The following is a 21,132-nucleotide window of genomic DNA, read 5'->3' on the forward strand; positions in this document are numbered from 1 at the left end:
AAACATCCGCAGGAATCACAAGCCTGCGGATTCCTGTATTCTTTTGAAGAAATCCCTGTTGTGTTACGTCCGCTGCAAACCTGGCAGCTGTTGTGAAGTGGAGACGTATTGAAAGGCCTTACATCTCTATATCCCATCCAAACGTTCCCTATTGCCAGTCCAAACCTTATAGGGGAGCTAGCTGTCAATGCTTTTTTGTAAATCCAGTGTATATTTGTCAGGGCACAGTAAGCTAAATTTTTGTATAGGCACAAATATCATCTGAATCACTAATAACCAGGACAAAATAATTCATTTATGTCACGCTGTTTACACCAGTGACTATTTTTTCAGGGTACAGTATGTACAGTATTCATTTACATAGTCTTGGCCTCAAAAACTATTTTAACTGTTATTATCCAGACATGGCGCTTTTCCATTGCCTAGTACCCCACGATTTGGTTTGGGTCCGCTTAATTTTTTGAGCTTTTCCAGTGGGTGCAGTACAAAGTACCCTATACTTTTTTAGTACCACCTCGGTCGGGGTTCCAAGCGACCCAAAGTGTTACCAAAACATGACGAGAAAACACTGTAGATCACTGATTGGTCTGAGAGAATGGTCACTACCAGCGCCATCGCTATAATGTAAACGATTAGCTTTTACCTTCATGCTAGCTTGCGCTGTCTCGAGCAAACATGTTGTCATTTGTGTCCTGCTATAAGTTTCTAAACCTCCTTTTAGCGATGAAAAACATCCACAGGTTGTGAATCAGGAACACCATACCAATTTTTTTTCAGACTTGCAGTTTGTTGCGGCACATTCGCGTGTGCATGTTCTCATATAAACTTAAATGAGGCTTAACTGAGTGCGCCAACCGACGCCACGGGTTTTGTACAGAAGCTGTCATGTAAGACAGAGGTAGTTATAAACGCCATGTGCAAACATCTATTTGTGGTGGTCAATTTTAATTTTGTGGTGGACTGAGAAATAAATAAATGTATGGGAATGTACTAGCCTGGGTTTCCCCATGCTGCCTTGCGCGCAAATTTATTCACGCTGCAAGTCTAGCATGGAAACTCTGGCCCTTTTTTGCCCCTGAAATAGGGAACCAATCAAAGAACGGGGAGGCGGCAGCAAGACGATGACGAAGTCTATGCGGCACACGGAGGCAGTTTTGTTATTTGTTATAATACGGCAACAGACGCGAAGTTACGTTTCAATGCCTTTGATAGTGTTCTAAGTAGTTTAAAAACGCAAGTTTATTTAAAAAAGAGCAACTTTTGGTGTTAAACTGGGCTATTAAATATCCAAGAAGGATGTTTGTGTATGGCAAGACATGATAAACACGGAGTTTTATAGGACCAACCTGCTAGGCATTGTCGTCGTCGATGAAGTACATTTAACTTATAAATGGTAAGTGGTATTTATTAATATCATTGTCATTATGCGTGTACTGTGGTTGTCGTAGTGCCACTAAAATGTGTTGCTTTTCAATACAATATACAGCTACCGGTTTAGTTGCATAGCTTTCAGCTGCACTCGTACCCGATAAAAGTCGTTTACTTTTGAATTGATGTCGCTCTACATACGTCATCTGGTAAAATTGAAACGATTGGCTATGAGCTACGTACAGACACATTTAATAGACATTCGTAGCGCTCAATAAACGGCTCTGGGCATTCGTAAACCACGCCTCAAATACGAAAAAATTAGCATAGTTGCAGTCTCTATGAGACTGGTCTTGTGTTAGCCAGGCTAGGAATGTACAAAAACGCTCTCACATGTATGATGTCACAGCAGTAGGCAGCGCAAATACAGTCTTGTTCAAAATAACAGCAGTACAATGTGACTAACCAGAATAATCAAGGTTTTTAGTATATTTTTTATTGCTACATGGCAAACAAGTTACCAGTAGGTTCAGTAGATTCTCAGAAAACAAACAAGACCCAGCATTCATGATTTGCACGCTCTTAAGGCTGTGCAATTGGGCAATTAGTTGAATTAGTTGAAAGGGGTGTGTTCAAAAAAATAGCAGTGTCTACCTTTGACTGTACAAACTCAAAACTATTTTGTACAAACATTTTTTTTTCTGGGATTTAGCAATCCTGTGAATCACTAAACTAATATTAAGTTGTATGACCACAGTTTTTTAAAACTGCTTGACATCTGTGTGGCATGGAGTCAACCAACTTGTGGCTCCTCTCAGCTGTTATTCCACTCCATGATTCTTTAACAACATTCCACAATTCATTCACATTTCTTGGTTTTGCTTCAGAAACAGCATTTTTGATATCACGCCACAAGTTCTCAATTGGATTAAGGTCTGGAGATTGGGCTGGCCACACCATAACATTAATTTTGTTGGTTTGGAACCAAGACTTTGCCAATTTACTAGTGTGTTTTGGGTCATTGTCTTGTTGAAACAACCATTTCAAGGGCATGTCCTCTTCAGCATAGGGCAACATGACCTCTTCAAGTATTTTAACATATGCAAACTGATCCATGATCCCTGGTATGCGATAAATAGGCCCAACACCATAGTAGGAGAAACATGCCCATATCATGATGCTTGCACCTCCATGCTTCACTGTCTTCACTGTGTACTGTGGCTTGAATTCAGAGTTTGGGGGTCGTCTCACAAACTGCCTGTGGCCCTTGGACCCAAAAAGAACAATTTTACTCTCATCAGTCCACAAAATGTTCCTCCATTTCTCTTTAGGCCAGTTGATGTGTTCTTTGGCAAATTGTAACCTCTTCTGCACATGCCTTTTTTTAACAGAGGGACTTTGCGGGGGATTCTTGAAAATAGATTAGCTTCACACAGACGTCTTCTAACTGTCACAGTACTTACAGGTAACTCCAGACTGTCTTTGATCATCCTGGAGGTGATCATTGGCTGAGCCTTTGCCATTCTGGTTATTCTTCTATCCATTTTGATGGTTGTCTTCCGTTTTCTTCCACGTCTCTCTGGTTTTGCTCTCCATTTTAAGGCATTGGAGATCATTTTAGCTGAACAGCCTATCATTTTTTGCACCTCTTTATAGGTTTTCCCCTCTCCAATCAACTTTTTAATCAAAGTACGCTGTTCTTCTGAACAATGTCTTGAACGACCCATTTTCCTCAGCTTTCAAATGCATGTTCAACAAGTGTTGGCTTCATCCTTAAATAGGGGCCACCTGATTCACACCTGTTTCTTCACAAAATTGATGACCTCAGTGATTGAATGCCACACTGCTATTTTTTTGAACACACCCCTTTCAACTAATTCAACTAATTGCCCAATTGCACAGCCTTAAGAGCGTGCATATCATGAATGCTGGGTCTTGTTTGTTTTCTGAGAATCTACTGAACCTACTGGTAACTTGTTTGCCATGTAGCAATAAAAAATATACTAAAAACCTTGATTATTCTGGTTAGTCACATTGTACTGCTATTATTTTGAACAAGACTGTATAATGACACGCCTATAATCCCTCCCACTTCGAAGTGTTACTAAACTCGATGAAAAAGCTAACCAAGCCAAAGTGAGGTGAGCTGACCCGACCTGACCCAAACCAAACCGTGGGGTACTATGCAATGGAAAAGCGCCATTAGTGAAGTAATATATAGTGCACCCGTGGCCTAAAGGCCAAAGTATGGTCCATTTTTTACCCATTTTTTTTGCATGTGACGCAGTTTTCGTCATCAGAAAAGTGTGTGCGAACTTCAGGATTTACATTGCACCTGTAGGTCACGCATGCGCGTACAGGAGAATGACGTTTGTAGCCCAGGAGATTGTAATGTTTCATTGTAATGCGCATGCGTTGAACGCCTAAGTACAAGGCTGTACATTAGACTGTTTGCGTGTGTTCTACGTAGACTATACCCCGGGCTTAAAGGCGCTCTAAGCGAATTGACGCGTTTTAGACCATAACAATTTTTTGTTACATACAGCAAACATCTCCTCACTATCTGCTTGCTGCCTGTCCGCTGATCAAACTGTAAAAAAACGCGATCTCTGTAGACAGCCCAGGCTTCACAAACGGCAATATCAACATAGTGGCCAAACCTAGCACCACAAAACAAAACAAAGGGTTCCAGCCAATAAACGACAAAAAGGATTTGGGGGTGGGGGTTGGGCGCGTTCATGAAAGCACGGAAGGGAGGGGGGGAGGAGTTAGCTACGCTCCGTCTGTTTGAAAACAATTCAAATGTCAACAAAAACTAACGTCTCGCAGATTCGCTTAGAACGCCTTTAATGGTCAGAGATTCGGGTCTCACAGCAAAGGTCACATTTCAAGTATGGGCTTACTATACTTGACAATCACGTTGTTTTCACTTAAGGACACTTTGGATATATATATATATATATATATATATATATATATATATATATATATATAACCAGGGTGCGATTTGGGAAATAAAAAATAATTCATCAGAGAGGCAGGGATATAAAAATCAGAGAGGGATAAACCCCCCCCAACAAATCGCACCCTGATTATAGACAACCTTTGAAACATGACTACATATTTTAATTTAAATAATATGACAATGCAACACAGCTGATATTTAGAAAACAAAACTTTACTGTAGATAATGAGCATCTATGGCTACTTCCTGTGTGACAACTAGCCCCGATCTCATCTACTGTATACATTTCCATTAACAAACAAATTCACTGACAAATTAAAGTCAATGTCATTCAATAAGCAGGTTAATTGTATAACTCGTCATTATAGAGAAACCAGGACAGAAAAGGCTTGACAGCAGTAACATGACAATCCCTCATCACATTCTGATCAAAAATCTGACAATGTCCTAAATTCAGAACAGGAATTAGTAGGAATTCTAGTAGTGTTGTGTGTGTGTGCGTATGGATGAGTTTCCCTTTCTGTAAGGTCTGTAGCTTATGTAGGTCAGCTCCACAGAGTAAAGCTCTCTCTAGATGCACGGCTGGGTTCGGAGCTCAAAACCATCTATAGGGTGCAACGACAATGAGAAACGCCTGTGTGCACAACCTTCGGGGTACAACGAAGCGGAATGCTAATGTCATCATTTATAAATTGTGATGCGCACGGACCGCATGTTATATGTGGAGCAGAATGTACACACAAAACGCTTGCTATAAATAATTCACATTTTAATTATTCATATCGCTTCGTACTCATGTTGCATGTTTTGTGCCACAGTAGGCGACCATGCCGGTGCATCCGTGGTGCACAAGGACCTTCGGAATCTATTTACACGGAGTCGACTTCATTTTACCCAAATCCCTTAGTTTAATGACGTCTAATGATTAATTAAATCTGTTGTGCCTTCACTAGCTTTAATGAGGCAGATGATTATGCGGTCGGTTAATTGAAATGAGCGTTCAATCACTGGATTCCTTCGAGCGTGCCTGAGAGTGTCGGAGAAATATACAAATGCGTTTTCCTTTCGATAAATGAATACTGACATCTGCTACACGTGTCAGATCCGTGGGAGCCAAGAGGGCCGTGTGAAGTTAAAAATCATTTGTCATCTGTTTATGGCCAAAACATTCTGCCGAATGCATATCTGACTCTTTGACTATTATCAAAAGTTAAAGAGTACATAAAATTTTTTACCTTACATACAATCTTCTTTTCCACTGACTTAAGGAAAACATATACACCAAATGTATTATATTCAAGGCTTCACAATTATAACCTAAAGGCTTAACAGCATCAGGAGACCAAGAGGCAGATATTGCTATGACACTGCATAATTATGGGATACACTGGAGAGTCTGTTATGCCGGTGGCGGCGATACGGGAAGCCCCTTTTAGCTTATCTTAGTCTTTATCACATAGTAAAACTTTTGCACCTGCAATATCAGCTGCCTACCTGATAATTGGATTATATCTGACACCTTAATACCATGCTCTGTTGGGGGATTGCACTTTAAATGAATTCAACAATTTGGTTAGATACATACTGATATTGCAATGCTATCTCATGGTGTATTTTACGAGGTGGCTAATTCGTACAACCACATTCGTACATTTTTGCCTGTGACACTGAGGTTAGTGGTGGTGTTTCTTTTTTTTTTTTTAAATAATAATCATATGTTTTGTACGATTTGTGTAGCATTGTGTTTGCAAGACAAAGTTTATGGGTTGATTCCCACATACTGATAAAAATATATAGACTGAATGCACTGTAAGGCGCTTTGGATAAAAACATCCACCAAATGCATAAATGTAAATGCATAACGCAGCACACAATCTCAGAAATGGCGTGTTCATTTTTTTTTGTGTTATGTGTCATTATGTGATTACACAAAATGTGTTGTTCCAATAATAACAAGGAGATGTGTGTATTCCGGGACAACGCATTTAGTGTGTTGTCCCTAAACTAACACTGATTGATTGTGTTGTTTTTAAAACATCCGTTTTAAGAGTGCACTTACATTTTCCTCTAAAAATGCAGTGCAGTTGACACAAAATAAGCTTGCAGTAAACTTACCAATATCAGAGTCTTTGTGATTCTTTATGATTTCGGCAAGCTCGAAATTACCAGAAATAATGGCCACCTTTAAGAAAAAAACAAGACATAAATGAGATTAGATTCTTAGCATTGGATGTTCAATTGCTTTAACACATTTTTCTCTCCGAAGTGCTCAACCAACCCATTTTGGTTTCATAAAAAGGCTTCATGAAATAGAAACAAGTAAGTACAAATACAGAACAAACAACATGAAGTTAGCAAACCTTTAATCAGATAAATCAATAATAAGGACACTGTAAGCAAACACAATAACACCTACACTTTAAAAAAAAGATTTGTTGGTTCAAAGTCAAAAAGTAAGTTACCTGGTTGCCTTAAAATTTTTTATTCATTCAACTCATTCAATATTTGACTATGTTCTTACCTCAACGTTGCAAGTTTGCAGCACTTCGACCTCGGGCACAGTAATATTGATGGAAGTTTGAGCGAAGGGGGGTAGGCAGGAGTGATGATGTTGCACCGCGCCCAGGTTGAAGTGCTGCAAACTAAGTGCTCTTCCGCCATACAATATAGTTCTCATTTTTTATTCGCTTAAAAAACGCCACGTTTTATTTTGTGCAACCATACTTACTCATGTAACAGTCTTTAAATAGGGAAAACATGGAAGTGTTTGGTGGCTTTTAAATTCGTCCCTGTTTGGATCCTAAGGAATGAATGGGGCTAGGCTAACTGCTAACACATTCACGACACGCTGTACAAAGATTAAGTGCACGCATTGAAAAAAGAAAGGTCTGTATTAATTTGTCGAAGCTGAGGTAAGAACATAGTAAAATATAAAAAAACGGTGGTGTTTTACTTTAACTGCCCCAATATGTGTAAACACTGTAGTTTGATTTGTTTGAGTATCCAACTAGCCTACTGTAAAAGGTTAAAAGTTGAATCAACTTAAAAATTACTTCAATTGGAAACACTTAAAAAATGAAGCTTTTTCAACAAAAAAAAAAATTTCACCTAAAGTGATCCACTTTTCACTCTTTACAGTGTACAACAGCTTCGGCTTAACCAATCACAGGAGCTTGGGGCTGGGCTAGCTGTTTGTTGAACCAATGGCAGAATGTAGAACTGATCTTTTGCTATTTTAGCAATCCGAAACACTTTACTTTTAACACGGTTGTGACTTTAAAGAGAGCCTCAGAGGATTTAATAAATACATTTAATAGCTTGATTTTTCATTCAGCATGAGTTAATTTCTATTTAATAGCTTCAATTTAGCCACACATACCAACCATGGTCTATTAATGGATCTATAATTTAGCCATCAGTCTGGTTACCAAGTTCAGATGTGAGAACAAAGGCGTGTTTTAAATACTGCATAAAAGGCATGGCGTAGCGTAGTATGCTTATGAATTTCGGCGCTGGAGGTGTGATAAAATGCAGATTTCATTCACTAGGCTGGGTTGCTAAGGTTTGATGTAATGAGCTTCAGAAAAACTGCATTCCTTTTTATATAAAATATGGTGCTTGGCTGCAGCTTAGAGGTACAGTGTTAGATGGGCCAAAAACAAATCTAGAGCTGAGAAATGCCGGATAAGTAAATCAGCACGGTAAAAGGCCTAATTTAGTAAGAAACGAGTCAAGAAATGTTTTCATTCGCTATATTTACGAGCGTTTTTTGAGCAACCTGATTCTTCATTCCAAAATGCAAACAACTAACAAGGTGCTAACAAGAGTTCCTCAAAGCAATGCCATACTGTCAAAAAATGGTCCCTAGCTATCTCTAGGGCAGTACAATTTCAAAAAGTACACATTTGCACCTAAGGAGTCTATATTAGTACCTCTTAAAATACATAATGGTACCAAAGAGTGCATTTAAATTAGGGAGGATGCATAACGATTAATCGCGATTAATCTATAGCAGAATAAAAGTTTTTGTATACATTGTATATGTGTGTGAACTGTGTAAAATAACTTTGTATAAATACATGCACACACATGCATGTATATATTTAATAAATGTTTACATGTGTATATGCATTTGTATATTTATGTATTATTTATATTATTGAAAACATTCCAGGATTTTTCTCATTTTATTGGACTTTAAGGGACCCCAACACGTAACAGTTTTAATGCAGTTTGAAATTGCAGTTTCAAAGGACTCTAAACAATCCCAAACGAGGCATAAGGGTCTTATCTAGCGAAACGATTGACATTTTTGACAAGAAAAATAAAAAATATGCAACTTTAAACCACAACTTCTCGTCTATCTCCGGTCCTGTGACGCGCCAGCGCAACCTCACTTAATTGCGTAATGCCACGGAAAGGTCACGTGTTACATGTATGAAACGCATATTTGCAGACCATTTTAAACAATAAACTAACACAAAAACATTAGTATCATTCCACATACAACAACATTGCATACATCATCCGTGACCTCTTGACGTGATGACGTATTACGTGATGACGAGGTCATGCAAGCACGTCACAGGACCGGAGGAAGAAGAAAAGTTGTGGTTTAAAAGTGCATATTTGTTATTTTTCTTGTCAAATATGACAATAGTTTCACTAGATAAGACCCTTAAGCCTCGTTTGAGATCGTTTAGAGTCCTTTGAAACTACAATTTTAAACTGCATTAAAACTGTTAAGTGTTGGGGTCCATTAAAGTCCATTAAAATGAGAAAAATCTATATTATCACTGTTGTTTAAAGACCAAAATAACAGTTACAAAACTGAATTGTATTGTTTTTATTACCTTAAACTGAGTCACATTTATCTACATACTGTAAACAGCAGGTCCCCTTACATGGAAGTCGCCATTTTGTGCCAAGATGTTTCTACAATAGCCCTAAAGAGACAAACTGCTCTATTTTATCACTCTGTTGTCTCGATGTTTGTGACAGTGGACCTCAAAAAGGTATATTGGTGGCAAATATATACACATATGTACCTAACTTTTGAAACGGTACCGCCCCAGTGACAGCTAGGGACCATTTTTGCTTCCCCTTAGAGTATTATAACAAAATTGTTAGATGCAACCTTTCCTTACTACACGTCTAAATGGTTTGCCTTTGACCCTGTGTAATTTGTCTTGGAGTAAAAGGGTAGAGGTTATGATTTGCTCAAAACAGATGTACATCGTGAGTTCTGTTTAACTGGGCGTACGGGAACAGTCCAGTAGAGAGCCTGAAGTTTCATGAGCTGCTTAAATGAGATGTAATCGAGCGGCCGGCGAGGCGTGAAATATGATTTTAGCAGCGTGAGATGAATAATACAACGCATTAAACAACGCACCAGCGGAGCGCTGATATCTATATTACATAAACACTTCACTCCTACGTCAAGTTTGGAGTGAGCAGGGTCAATTCAAAGCTTAGAGGTTGTAAACCAGTATATCTAACACAACGAGGCCGTCCATGAACCATTGCAGAAACCATTCCTAATACTTCAGTTGTTTAACAAGATCTAGAATTGACCAGGATTCAAGATGCACAGACTGCAAAATATACTGTATGATGTGGGCTCTATTTTTAATATCTTTTGGAGGTTTGCCATTGGATTACTGTTGGATATGTGTTGTCTTGCAAAAATAAACACAAACAGCCAATTAGAAACAAACAACCACACATATCTGAGCACCCAGATACACACAAATCTGTTTCGGCACAGATACAGTATTTTTTGGTCTTATGTTGTGTTTTTAAACGTTAACATAATGGGACCACAGTGTATATGTTACTAGACTGTTACTCAATTCAATCATTTCATTAGCCGCGCAAAAGTCAGTTTGATGCCCAGAGGGCACCCTAAAAAGGCTTACGTAAAACGTGGCACAATGGCAGAATGCTGGTTTTGTTTTATGAGCTGGTCTACACTTTGCGTTATGAAATCAGTTTAGAAAAACAACGCAACAAGTGTAACTGCACTGCCGATGTGGTTATTTCTGTCAAGGAGGTTGCATTTCAAAGGGTTAAGCTAACATTGTGTGGGTGGTCTAGTACAGTATTGATGTTGGCGTTTGCTATTAAGACGGTTTACTGTACGTGCTGTTTTGCCATCAGTATGTTAGGGCACGCTTTGAAGCTTAAATAATTCAATTCATTATGACATTGCTTTGAGCGATGGATCAACATTTTCATAGCAAGTGGACACTGGGTAAATCTGTAAATGAAAAGATGTAGAAATCTCACAAATGTCTGCATTAGAGGTTCAGATAAGAGTCACAAACTGAGCTCAAATTTGTCAAGGCTGCAGTCAATACTGTTGAAGATATCAATATAACCTCAATCATTTCTCAATAAATTTACTCAAATCCAGATTATTTTACCGGTAAGACTCTACAATAAGGTTGTATTTGTTAACAATTAGTTAATGCATTATCTAATAAACTATCAATGAACAATACTTCTACAAGATAAAGTCCAGTGAAGTCACAATCAACTTTACTTTTGTATTGTGACGTATTTCCAAATGAAACGATGAATATAGTAGGCGCGGCTTGTGTTTTCCACTGTGCTTTGATTGGATAAAAAAATAAGCATTTTTAAGAAGGCTTTCAGAAATGGAACTGGCAGCAGACTAAAGGGGGTTGCACACTGGACGAAAAGCATCGCGCCATTAATCTAAAAACAGAGCACATTATTTTCTATGAATGTGCGAACACCGTCACAGTAGCGCCACTCAAATAGTTTACCATTAAATAACATCATATTCGTCCCAAATCGTTAGCGATTAACATTGGCTGCTAACCAGTGGCGGCTGGTGACTTCTTTTTTTGAAGCGCACGATGCGAAGTTCGTCACAACAAGTATGTAGCTTGTCATGCGTGTGGTTCGTCATTTCAAAATATGTGTTCTGCGCTTTGAGAGATCGTGTGTGCATCACGTGTCATGCCAAAATAAGTGCCTGCTGCCTTGAACTTGAAAAGAGACGCTCACGTGTGCCAGATACTCGCACAATCTCATGCGTAATCAGAGTTTACTGTTAAGGGAGTGTGTTGCGTGTATTTAGGGAACGTGAGCGTCTCTTTTATCATAAACGGTTTTGACGCGTCTCCAGCAGGCACTTATTTTGACAAAACACGTGATGCACACAGGATCTCTCCACACGCATGACACATATTTTGGAAAAGGGAATCACACACGTGACAATCCAAACACTTATTATGAATTAGCGCATCCTCGGAAGTGCAGTCCCGAGCCGCCACTGCTGCTAACGTATATTTAGAATTTTGAAGTAGACGCTATCTGACTAAGCTTTTGCTATTTAATGTGCACTTACGGTGTACGAGAGTTGTCCTGACGCAACGCAGTGCTTCTCGTCCGGTGTGCGACCTCCTTAACAGTTGGAGGGGCCTGGTTAACGGATGTTCCCGCCAAAGCCACCTAGCTTTTAACAGTACATTTTCAGATTTTGATTTAAGTTTATGAGGGCACGTGAATAAAAAATGACTTTCACGTATACATTTTTATAATAAGCACTGCAATAGTACATTAAAAAATGTAACTGTCAGTTTTATTGTGTTTTATTGTCATTTTAACAATTTTTTTTTTCTATTTTTATTTCTCCTAAGCAATTTTAGGAGTAACATCTGATACCTAATCGAAACAACTGAGAACTTCATAAAATGTATTGAGCTATTAAAGAAATAAAATATATATTATATTATTATATATTTATATATTAAAATGCAAAAAAAAAACACTTTGAAAAAGGGAGTCGGCACACTTATAGCCAATCAGCAGTAAGGGGCGTGTCTACCAACCAAAATCTTAGCCTGGGTTGCGTATGTGTGGGGCGGGTCTATCAAAAGAAGGTCCAGATTCTATTGGGGTAGGGGTGTGTTTAGGTGATTTCAAATGTCAACATTGGCTTTCAGAGATCATGCACCCCGCATTTAAATAAATTTGACACCATAACCTTCCATCATCAGTATTTCTGGGAATTATAAAGTGGCTGTTTGGTGATGAAGTTAAAAGATGTCCATCCTTGTGCAGATGGACATCAATTTTACATTTAAAAAAAAAATCTCAGTCATAGGTTTAGGGTGGGACCCTTTTTTGGCACATAAATTGCATTTTTCAAATGATTAAGTCCAGACAGTTCCAGGCAATACTGTCATCATCCCAAGGCCGCAGGCTTGAATCACCGCTACTGCTGTCAGACATCTCACGCGAGCTACTGAATGTCACAACCTGACTTTTGAAAAAATCCCAAAGTAAACAGATGCAGAAAACAGAGATTTATACGTTTATTAAAAAAAGACCTGCAATTCATGACCTAACGTTCTTTACTTCCCCCAAATATAATTCCAGATTATCAAAAAACACTAAACCATGCAAACAAACATAATAAAATGATGATGAATTCCCCTCAGGCTCATTTTGTTTCTCTGTATATCATCTGCGAGTCTAATTAATTATCACTAAATTGAGTAACCGAGCAACAGACTTGAGTTTATTTTGCACTTATCGTTGTGTTTGATTTAGTGATTAACCAACAAAATATAATAAACTTGATTCAAATGAGCAAGCCTTCAAAGAAACATCTGACCATCATAGCAGAGATGTGTCACCCAACTGTTGCTGCAATGGACACTGAACATGGTAGAGAAAAAATATATTCTCGTACCTGAAAGGGAGTTTGTCCTCTGTAGTTCTTGACGTCTTTGCTGGCTCCGCGGACCAAAAGAACCTTGGCACACTTTTCCTTCAGAAGAAAAAGCAGAAGACTTTTTGTTTAATTTTATTCATTCCAATTCTATAGGTTAGATTCAATTCATCTAACTCCACACCTTAATATTTGTATCGTACGTGAAACCCCCCAAAAAAGAAGCGCTCTTAATTTTTCGAGCTATTAGAGATCAAATCCTCTTCCTTCAAAAGTGCCAGACTTCTCCCTCAGCTTAGTGGTCTCCAAATTCAAGTAAGAAGTTCAACACCCGAAGAGAAACGAGAGGGGGTCTCGGCAGCGATGATGTCGGTGTGCATGAATGTGTATGTGAGAATGAAAAGCAGAACGAGAGAAAGGGAGGGAGATGCTTGTGGAACCAGGGCTCTGTAGCTCTCCAGCCCACTATATCCAGCTGGATTCAGCAGCCCACCCACGGCAAACCTCACCATTAAATTGACACACAAAAGCACATACACACACACCTCCGTTGCTTATTCCTCCTTTCTCGCTTCTAATACTAGTGTCACAGCTGCTGCCAGATCTTGTATTAGACATAATCACGTGACTATTCCCTGTTCTTATAAATACCATTGGCCTGCATTTGGCACCATACCAAGTGACTCGTTGACATGGTGACAAATAGGCACAATCGAGACTCGCAAACCAGCCCTTGACTGCATTCAAACTGATGAACGAGAGAAATTAAAGGTTTAACGGTGCATCGGCTTTAATAATAACCCGCTGTGGCCAATGATTACAGAGGAGTACTTCAAATAACGACCCCATTGGTCAGCATCGGTTGAACGTAGAGATACACAATTCATCATACTGTATGTGACAGCTGACCTTGAGGGCTTTCAAAAATCAATAAATCACATCGGCCAGTGAAAGAAAGTTTATTTATTGTCATACGACCGGGGACAATTGATTTTTGCAAGTTCTACGCGATGTCACCATTTAACAGCACCGTAAACTTAATATGGGGAGAGTCCCATGTGCTTAAAGAGAACGTTCACCCAAAAATGAAACCTCTGTCATCATTTACTCACCCTAGTGTCCTAACCTGTATGACTTTTATCTGTGCAATGCAGTACAAAGACCGTGGAGGGGGAGCAGGGACTGTCAAGCTCAGGCATACGAGCTCAACTGTGGACGTCAGATGCAAAAGCCACTAACCACCACTGTTGTCAAAAATAAGATAAACCGAATGCTTTTGGCATGTACTATACGTTCATCAAATGCCCGAAAATAGTCCCCTGCTATTGAAAGTTACGAAGGGGACTATTTTCTGGCACTGCGTAATATCATTGCGCCTCATACAGCCATGTTATGGCAGCAAAGTCCTTGATTATTACGCCAAAATGAGAGTATAGTTCCTAGCCATATTGGCCTAGAAAATCACAACTTTTTATTTTCAGTCGGTCTTAGTACACAATGTGACTACAGAAGAGTCAAGTTTTAAATAGGAAGAATATCGAAACTCTTTGGTTATTTTTTTTAGTGCAATGCTAATGGTCTAATCAGATTCAATGGATTATGCTAAGCTATGCTAAAAGTGGTAGCGCCAGACCAGCTGAATGGATTCCAAAATGGTAAAAATCAAATGTTTCACTATAGGAGAGCTGGAAAATAAGCCTATTTTCCAAAAAAGTGGAGTGTCCCTTTAAGAGCAGCTACTGACCTTACGACCAGTAGTAAATAAATAAATAATAAACCGCCTGTATTGTGATATACACATTGTGAATCTCAGATCAATATGACATAGAAGTCACAGCATGAATATTACGTTAAATACAGGCTGAATACAGCAGTGAATAGCCATTGCGGTTTCAGCAAACAATGACGGCCGTATTGTGACCCCGAGCAGATACAGCAGACTGAATCTCCCACAGAGGAAACATAAGGTGATTATCTGCCTGCCTGCTTAATGTTGTGAATGTAATGGGTTGTTGTCCATTCATAAACACTGAATGCAAGTGTTAAAGGTACTCTGGATTCCAGCGGATTTCAGCTCAGGATTTATTGTAGACGGAATGGGGAACAATGGTGAATCCTGAACACTGTAATTACCAGCAATCATTACTGGGTTTTATAAAAATGAATATGGCACCAGTTCCACCCTGCATCTTCCGATGACGTGAACCTAAACCTTTAGTATATTAAATAAAAATATATGTGACCATGACTGCAAAAACCCATCTTAAGTCATTTTCATCTTTAGTACTATTCGGACGGGATTAGTTTTACATAGGGAGGTGGTTTAGGAAATTTTTATCAGAGCTTCTCAGTGATTTTAGTACCGGCCGAAATCTCCATTGTCAGTAATCATAAGGACAATGTCAGTAAAGATTACAGCGATTTTTACCTTCTGTAAAAAGGTCTGGAGAACTAACCTCAGGTAATACTAATCCATGTTATTCATGTTATTTTGCGGGTTTCTTTCAAATATAAAATAGCTTAAAGAAGCGTTTACTTGCGTTCTAGGTGGACAAACTAGTCAGTGGCAAGTCAGTTCCTGAATACCAATACACAGACTTTAAAAAAAAAATCAAATTCACTTCTCAGAGGCACAGAACTGTTTCTGAAACTGACGTTCTCCCCAAACTGAAATTAAACACAGTGTTTCAAGTTTTACTCGTCTGTGTCATTTAGTTTGCACATGTGATATCAGGAAGCAAGGTAATGTGGACGTGATGACGAGAGAGGTGACGCGTTGCGCAATCGAGTTACCCCTCCCACTTCTGAATGTTTTACTGAGATTTCTAATCCCGTGTGAATTGATCATCAATATTACAGACGTCCTGTGGTAAAATTACATTATGCCATCTACCTCCGTAAAACTAATCCGGTCCGAATAGGACTTTTTTACACAAAATCATCCTACATAATGTAAAGAACATTCTGTGATATATCTTTAATATTGACTGAGCAAGGTCATGTCAAAGAATGAAATTAATGATAAATCAATGAAATAATATCAAGCTGTGATGCTCCTAATCTCCTAAAATAGCCTTGAATTTTACACACAGGGTCTTAATGAGTCAGAATGCACACGGTTTAATTTTAAGCTACAGGCAAAAGAAAGTATAATGCTGAGTTTACACCAAACGCGTTTTGGGCGTCAAAATCGCGTCTAAAGCAAGCATTTGACGCGCGTCAGAGGCAAACTCCGCTTCTTGTGGGAGGGGCAAGTGCTATGCGGTTGTCTGTTTGCAAAATGACTGATGTTGATTGTGCATTTATCGAAAGAGTTACCAGTTTGTATTTGGTAACCTTACTATGGGGAAAATAACGACACGGGTCGATAAACGTCACGTGCCTCAAAAGTGAAGTGTGTATTACAACTTACCAGGTTGCCCAATGTCCTCACTGACACTCTTCCAAGCGAGGTCCTTTTTATTCCTGTCTCCTCTATAGAAATAAGAACTTGTGTGGTATAGCTCCGGGTGTCTGCTTATGGACAATATCAAGCCTTGGTTGAATGAGTGACTCCGGGCGGAGCTGCCACCAAAGCAGCAAGCAGGCTCCTGATTGGTTAACGCGGCGTCATAAAAATATGCATATTAAGCCTATGTCTAGCAATCCCAATGCTCTAAATACTCATTAACTCTTTCCCCGCCATTGACAAGTTAACTCGTCAATTAAGAGAAAACGCTTCCCTGCCAATGACGAGTATTTTCGGCAATCCGTAACTTATAAAACCTGGAAGTATCGCCCTAGGGCAAACACCTGTATGTCCGTGTATGTTTTGAGGATCGCTCTGAATCTGATCTCTATTAAAAGTCTTTCACAAAAACACAATTATCTCAGCTTTTTGCACAAAATTTTGGGTTTTTGTAGAAATCTACCCATATTTGAGAGGTGATAAAAAGACAACCAATGAACATAGGATGAAACGTCTCGGTTACGGATGTAACCCTCGTTCCCTGAAGGAGGGAACGGAGACGTCACGTCGTGACCGACGAATTGGGAACTCGCTTAGAGAGACCAATCTGCTTCGAATACTACTAAAACGCCAATGAACTTGGCATTGAGATATTTGCATAATGCTGGCGCCGCCCCGCCAGGTGCGTATATAAGCAGCAGGTGCAAATAAGGAAATTAGCTTCTTTTTCGCTGAGAAAGCCGGAAAGTGTGACCGGCCGTAACAGCAGGTGGCAGCACCTGTGGCGACGGGACGTGACGTCTCCGTTCCCTCCTTCAGGGAACGAGGGTTACATCCGTAACCGAGACGTTCCCTTTCAGTCGGTCACTACGACGTCACGTCGTGACCGACGAATTGGGAATCCCTATCAAAACGCCACTAGGGGCTGACCTCTTCCAGTGACTGCGTAAAAGCCCTCCGGTTCCACTTAAGGAGGAGGAGGTAGGTTTTAAGGCAGAAGGCCGGGCACTAGATGTTCCTTTAACCCCACAGAAGTGCCAGCGACTGGGAAGCGCCCTACCTGAGCGGGATAGGAACGCTGCGGAAGCCACCACCCGTCTTAAGGGCTAATGGTGGGCGAAAGTCAACCGTAGTTGAGGAATAAAGACAGCCGTGGCTGTGTAAGCAAAGCAGTGCTCTGCTAAGGGAAACGTGGGCTGGTAGGATTAACCCCACGGAAAAATACTCACAAAGGAACCCGGTGGGACACAATGTGGAGCCCGAGCCAGACACGTAGGTTTGCGAGGATACAGCTAGTGAAAGGCTGACAGCCAATGCTCCGCAACAAAGGCTGCCAGGGCAGCGGAGGAAGAACAATTCAAACCATTACGCATTTTTGTTCTGAAGGCCTTCCATACTGACACAGTTATGAAGCATCAGTTGGAGGCTGCAAGCCGACCTGCGAGACTGTTCTCCGTGCCCTCCCTGGTGAGGAAAGAACACGAGAGGATACAGGCTCGATACGAACACTGTAAAATCTAATGAACGTATTAGGTGTCGCCCAACCAGCAGCTCTACAGATGTCTGTTAGCGAGGAACCATGAGCTAGAGCCCAAGATGAGGCAACGCTCCGTGTGGAGTGCGCTCTCAAATTAAAGGGGCAAGGAATACCCTGAAGATTATAAGCCAGGGCGATAGTATCAACTATCCAATGAGACATCCTCTGCTTAGTGACAGCTTTCCCTTTCTGCTGGCCACCATAACAAACAAAGAGCTGGTCTGAGGTCCTGAGGCTTTGCGTGCGATCCACGTAGAGTCGCAGTGCGCGTACGGGGCACAACAAAGCCATGGTTGGGTCTGCGTCCTCCGGAGGCAGCGCTTGCAAGCTCACCACTTGATCTCTGAAAGGAGTAGTGGGAACTTTGGGCACGTAGCCTGGTCTGGGCCTCAATGTTACGCTTGAGGCAGCAGGACCAAACTGAAGGCACGAGTCGTCAACAGAGAATGCATGTAAATCCCCTACTCTCTTCACTGAGGCCAATGCTAGCAGGGTCAGAGCTTTCATTGATAAAAGCTTCAGACTCACAGACTGCAAAGGCTCGAACGGGGTGGCCTGAAGGGCTTTCAGCACCATGGACAGGTCCCAGGGAGGAATAGAAGGAGGGCGCGAGGGGTTTAGCCTACGAGCGCCTCTTAGAAATCTAATAACCAAATCATGCTGGCCAACTGATCTGCCGTTAATAAGTGAGTGATGAGCAGAAATAGCAGCGATATCAACTTTAATGGTGGAGGATGACAGCCTACCGTCTAACCTATGTTGAAGATATAAAAGCACGATGTTAATAGGGCATTCTCTGGGGTCCTCGCGTTGCGAAGAGCACCAGGTGACGAAAAGGTTCCATTTAAACGCGTAAGCCCGTCTCGTAGACGGAGCTCGTGCCGCGTTGATTGTGTTAGATACCGCTTGCGGTAAATCACCTAAACCTTGCGCGCGCTCAACGACCACACATGGAGATCCCACAGGTCGGGGCGCGGGTGCCATAATGTGCCCCCTCCCTGAGAATGAAGGTCCTTCCTCAGGGGAATCCGCCAGGGAGGTTGCTGTCGCGAGGAGCATTAACTCTGGAAACCAATTCTTGCTCGTCTAATATGGGGCGATCAGTAAAAGGCTCTCCTCGTCCTGCCTGACTTTGCACAGTGTCTGTGCGATTAAGCTCACTGGGGGGAATGCGTATTTGCGCATCCCCCGAGGCCAGCTGTGTGCCAATGCGTCCACGCCGAGGCTGCCCTCGGTTAGTGAATAAAATAGGCGACAGTGGGTATCGTCCGGCGACGCAAACAGGTCTATCTGCGCACGACCGAACTTCTTCCAAATTAGCTGGACCGTCTGGGGGTGGAGTCGCCATTCGCCGGGGCGCGCAGCTCGAGAAAGCGCGTCCGCCGCTGTATTGAGCGAGCCCGGAATGTGAATGGCACGAAGGGACCTCAGATGCTTCTGACTCCAAAGGAGGAGATGACGAGCGAGATGCGACAGGTGACGGGAGCGCAAACCGCCTTGACGGTTGATATACGCAACGGTCGCAGTGTTGTCGGTGCGTACTAGTACATCCTTCCCTCGCAGCTCCGTAGCGAAGCGTACAAGTCCCAGATATACTGCCCACAACTCTCGGCAATTGATATGCCAGTGCAACTGGGGTGCTGTCCACACCCCCGAAGCCGTAAGCTCGTCGTACGTGGCACCCCAGCCCGTGTCGGACGCATCTGTATGTACAACAGCATGCCGAGCGATCTGTCTCATGGACACACCGGACCTGAGAAACGCGGGGTCCGACCACGGGGGGAATGTTAGGCGACACGCAGGTGTAATGGTTACACGATGGATGCCGGCGCGCCACGCTCTCCTCGGGACTCGATCGTGAAGCCAACGCTGAAGCGGTCTCATATGGAGCAGCCCGAGCGGTGTCACGGCCGCTGCTGCTGCCATATGCCCCAGGAGCTTTTGAAATTGTTTCAGCGGGACCGCATTCTGTAGAAGCCCGATCTCATCTCGGTTGGAGGGACCGGCTCGATCGCGTCCTTCGCCAGCAGGACTTCGACCTCTGCACGCAGTACATGTGCATCGGACGCTTTCACCGTGGTGAAACGAATGCCCGAGAATTTGGGTGTGTGCCGGTTGAATTGTATTTCGTAACCGAGGCGGACAGTGCGTAAAACCCAACGAGACGGGCTGGGAAGCTGAAGCCAAGCCCCCAGGGACCGTACGAGGGGAATTAACGGCACTACCGGGGTACCCGCGGGGGGGCGGCGGAGCGGGACAGGTGGTACTGCCGGTACGTCTGCTGGGACAGCATAAGTATCTACAGTATGTGTGTGTGTGACACTGACCTGAGCCCGCTGAGGGTGACGGTCGTCTGGTCTCCTCAGCGGAGAGCACAGACTCCGATGAGGGTGCTGGTGGTCCCGTCTCCTCAGCGGAGAGCTGGAACTCCTCAGAACACCCGCTGGCGATAGAGGAGAGGGAGGAAGAGCATGTGAATGCCCGCTCACATCTCTCTCGATCCTCTGAAGACCTGGAGAAGGAATAGGAATGCACTCTTTTTGTGGTTTTGTGGGTGCCGGCTGAGAAGCCGGCGGAACAAAAACAAAACGAAACCAAGGATTCTCCATCCGGCCCTCTACCGGTGGAGGGAGCGATGCCGTCACCGTCTCCCGAAGAGTGATCCCATCCGATTCCAGGTCGCCCGTCTCAGGGCCGCTTCGATTTCCGTTTACCACGGGAATCGGGTGGGGCGGGCGGGGCGGGCTGCCGACGGCTGTTCCCCCTCCGTGGCCTGGAAGATGTTCTAGTGGGGGGGGGTGGAGGCAGCCGCCGCAGGGCGCCCTCGGCGAGGAGCAGACGGGCCCGCCGGCGCTGGAGGGCGAGATGCAGGTCGCTTGCGCCGGGGCATGATCTGAGCGATCGCCTCTGTCTGCTTCTGGGCGGCGGAGAACTGCTGGGCAAAAGACTCCACCGACTCACCGAAGAGGCCAGCCTGCGACACTGGAGCGTCCAAGAACTTGTTCTTCTCCGCATCCGACATGTCAGCCAGACATAGCCATAAGTGGCGTTCCTGGACCACCATCGTGGACATGGCACGACCAATCGCCTGCGCTGTCACCTTCGTA

General features: G+C 42.4%; 1 protein-coding gene across 1 annotated transcript in view; it reads right to left on the reverse strand.

The window, feature by feature from the left end:
- The window catches only part of shank2b (SH3 and multiple ankyrin repeat domains 2b), a 254,294-nt gene that overhangs the window by 79,507 nt on the left and 153,655 nt on the right, over nucleotides 1–21,132 (reverse strand). Inside the window, exons 9-10 of the mRNA XM_065291651.2 lie at nucleotides 13,062–13,139; nucleotides 6,449–6,515 (exon numbers count right to left, since the gene is read on the reverse strand). Of these exons, the coding sequence (XP_065147723.1) occupies nucleotides 6,449–6,515; nucleotides 13,062–13,139 (145 nt within the window). The remainder of the gene's footprint in view (nucleotides 1–6,448; nucleotides 6,516–13,061; nucleotides 13,140–21,132) is intronic.

The sequence above is a fragment of the Paramisgurnus dabryanus genome, chromosome 23 (genome assembly GCF_030506205.2).
Source record: "Paramisgurnus dabryanus chromosome 23, PD_genome_1.1, whole genome shotgun sequence".
Taxonomy (NCBI): Eukaryota; Metazoa; Chordata; class Actinopteri; order Cypriniformes; family Cobitidae; genus Paramisgurnus; species Paramisgurnus dabryanus.